The 2,628-nt window shown below is 48.8% G+C and overlaps 1 protein-coding gene across 1 annotated transcript in view; it reads right to left on the minus strand.

Annotated features, from left to right (window-relative positions):
• The window catches only part of PDE4B (phosphodiesterase 4B, cAMP-specific), a gene marked incomplete at its 3' end in the record, with an annotated part of 8,805 nt that extends 6,673 nt beyond the window's left edge, over nt 1–2,132 (minus strand). The window contains exons 1-2 of the mRNA XM_008938172.1: nt 2,033–2,132; nt 1,194–1,287 (exon numbers count right to left, since the gene is read on the minus strand). Of these exons, the coding sequence (XP_008936420.1) occupies nt 1,194–1,287; nt 2,033–2,080 (142 nt within the window). The remainder of the gene's footprint in view (nt 1–1,193; nt 1,288–2,032) is intronic.
• Between the last annotated feature and the right edge of the window lie 496 nt (nt 2,133–2,628).

The following is a 2,628-nucleotide window of genomic DNA, read 5'->3' on the forward strand; positions in this document are numbered from 1 at the left end:
ATATGCCTGCTGGCAAGAGCTGATGAACAACAAACTCCCTGAAAGCACCGTGGTGGTCACGCTCCCCAGTGTGCTGTGTATGCCCCAGGCTCTCTGGCTGCAGCCCTGGCCTGCTGGCTGGCAGTGAGGCAGCCTTGCTTCTACTCCCTGGATTAATTCACGCTCCGCATGTCACGATTAAACTGAGTAGTAAGACAGGACCAATGGATTCCCACAAAGCAGCTCTAGACTTCTATGGATTATTAATGATGTGATGTGTCCTAAATGCATGCAGCAGTTCCAGTTGCAACTGGCTATTGAAATCACTTGAAAATCCCTTAATGGGGATAATTGTGTGTCACAGAGGGGATGTGTTCTGGGCCATCGTAACCACAGGGCACGAGTGCCCCACGAGCTCCAGCATCCCACGTGCCCTCAGCATCTGAAGCTGTTGGACTTAAGAGATAAATACAGGAGGGTGCTGTGCTGAGCTTTGCTTTCCATGCAAATGGGCTTGAGTTCTGGAATTTAGAATTGGGATAGCTGCTCGAAAACACAGAAATCTACATTTTTCATAACAGAAAGCTACATTTTTCATAACAAGTGTACTGGGTAAACACAGAGGATTCATTCATGCCAGTAGTTCCAACCAAACTAATGACATGCAGAATATTCTCTTTACTCTTTATTCAGAATTCCAGTGCAAACTGAGCCACTGTCTACTCTATAAAATAATGTCTGGGCTGAAGTCACTTCTCTGAACCTTGTCTCTGAAGGGGGATGTTGCAGCTGGATGAGGCAGTAGTTGCAAAGATGAGAGTGTGCAGCTGGGCTCGTGTGACTTTGTCCTTTATGTAAGGTCAAGGCAAAAATCAAATATTGCATAACGCAGCTACCCACAGCTTCATTCAACCCAAACAGCAGAACCCTTTGGGTTTGGAGAAGGGATTCTGCTCTGGACACACTTAATTCAAACACAGCATTATTTTCCTCCCCGTTTTGGATGGGAAAAATCAAATCATTGAAACACTCTGCCCCGAAGGAAAACTGAGCGCAAGTATTGACTGCTGGGGATGGGGATGGCACTGATTGATCTCTCTGGGTCACCCGAAAGCTTGGGAGGTGATGCCCTACCCAGGGAGGTGATGCCCTACCCAGGGAGGTGATGCCCTACCCAGGGAGGAGATGCTCTACCCAGGGAGGAGATGCCTTACCCAGGAAGGTGTTGGAAATGTACTCGGACACCTGGTTGCCAGAGCGGCTCATCTCGGAGAGGTGGGTCAGCTCCCGGGTCAGCATCCTCTTGAACTGGGAGGGGGAGAGCAAAGAGACCAAGATGGCATTTTTCTGAGTGCTCCCCCCACACGCATACAGCTTCAGCACAAGCACAAGTCCAAAGACAAGATGTGAAAAGCAAAATTCTGGAGAGCTTTGAATGGAGTCGGTGACATACGGTTTCATTTAGATCCTATCCAGCAGCATCATGATGAGGTATTTCTTTTTAGGACACTAAACTGCAGAATTAATTCCCCCCGAAGATGCATTTTAGTTTCTGCTGTAACAAATGAGAAGACAACGCTTCGGGTCCTCTCTCTGAACGATCACATTCTTGCACTGCTTTTAAACCCCACATCCTACACCCTCCTTTTGTTCTGCGTTTCCTAAGTTTGCTCCATTTTGAATTATGCAAGTAAAAGACAACTGCCTATGTTCAGTACATAACCGAGGGGAAATATGCCATAAATCTAAAGACCTGCTCAGGTCGTGGCAGGAAAATGCAGGATTCAGGCATTTCTCCCCCAGATGCACACGCTACCAGCCTCCTAATTTTCTAATCACGCGTTTTCATCGCAGCATCATTTTATCCCACGACAGAGAATTCCCAAAAGAGGGGAAAAAAAAAGCACATATGTACACTGCATGCACAGTCCAGACGCACCTCTCCCCACACAGTACACAGAAATAACCATTTTAAAAGCCCCTTTTCCTCAGCGAGGTTTTATCCGAGCAACACAGCACAAAAGAAAGCAGCCGTTCCGGGATTTAAACCCACCTTAATATAACCCCAAGATACAGATAACAAATAGTTGGCTTCAGGCATTTTGGAAACCTCCACAAATCCTCCTGGAGAAATGGCTGGTCAGATAGGAGCGCTCCTGGGGGCACACGGACACCCCCTTCCCCCGTTGAGCCAAAAAAACAATCAGCCTGCATCAAAGCCCGAGATCCCCCGTTGCCCGGCGGTGGCTAATCCCAGACAAAGCCCAGCTTGGCAGGAGCATCTCTGCAGAGGGCTGAACGTGGGTGTATTTGCTTGCAGGAGAGAAGAACGAAGCCCGGGGGTTGCAGGGAGAAAGGAGAACTCATCCCAGCGTGGCTGGGAGCTCTGAGGAGTGAGGAGTGGTGCTGGTTGCTCTGCTGGCTGAAGGGGGTCCCCGCTCCCCGGCCGCCTGGCAGAAGGATGCTGGTTTGGGAGCCGTTGCCAGCTGGAGTAACTCAGCCATCTTTTGATGAGCAAGATTAAAATGGAGGGAGCTCTGGGCATATTTCAATCCATCCAAAGTAGGCAGGAGGCTCTGCTCTCTTTCTGCTTGGGTTTAATTCTCTTTATTACAGAGAGGGGGGATTTTCAAAGAGAGGCTCACACAC

The sequence above is a fragment of the Merops nubicus genome, unplaced genomic scaffold (genome assembly GCF_000691845.1).
Source record: "Merops nubicus isolate BGI_N331 unplaced genomic scaffold, ASM69184v1 scaffold354, whole genome shotgun sequence".
Lineage (NCBI taxonomy): Eukaryota > Metazoa > Chordata > Aves > Coraciiformes > Meropidae > Merops > Merops nubicus.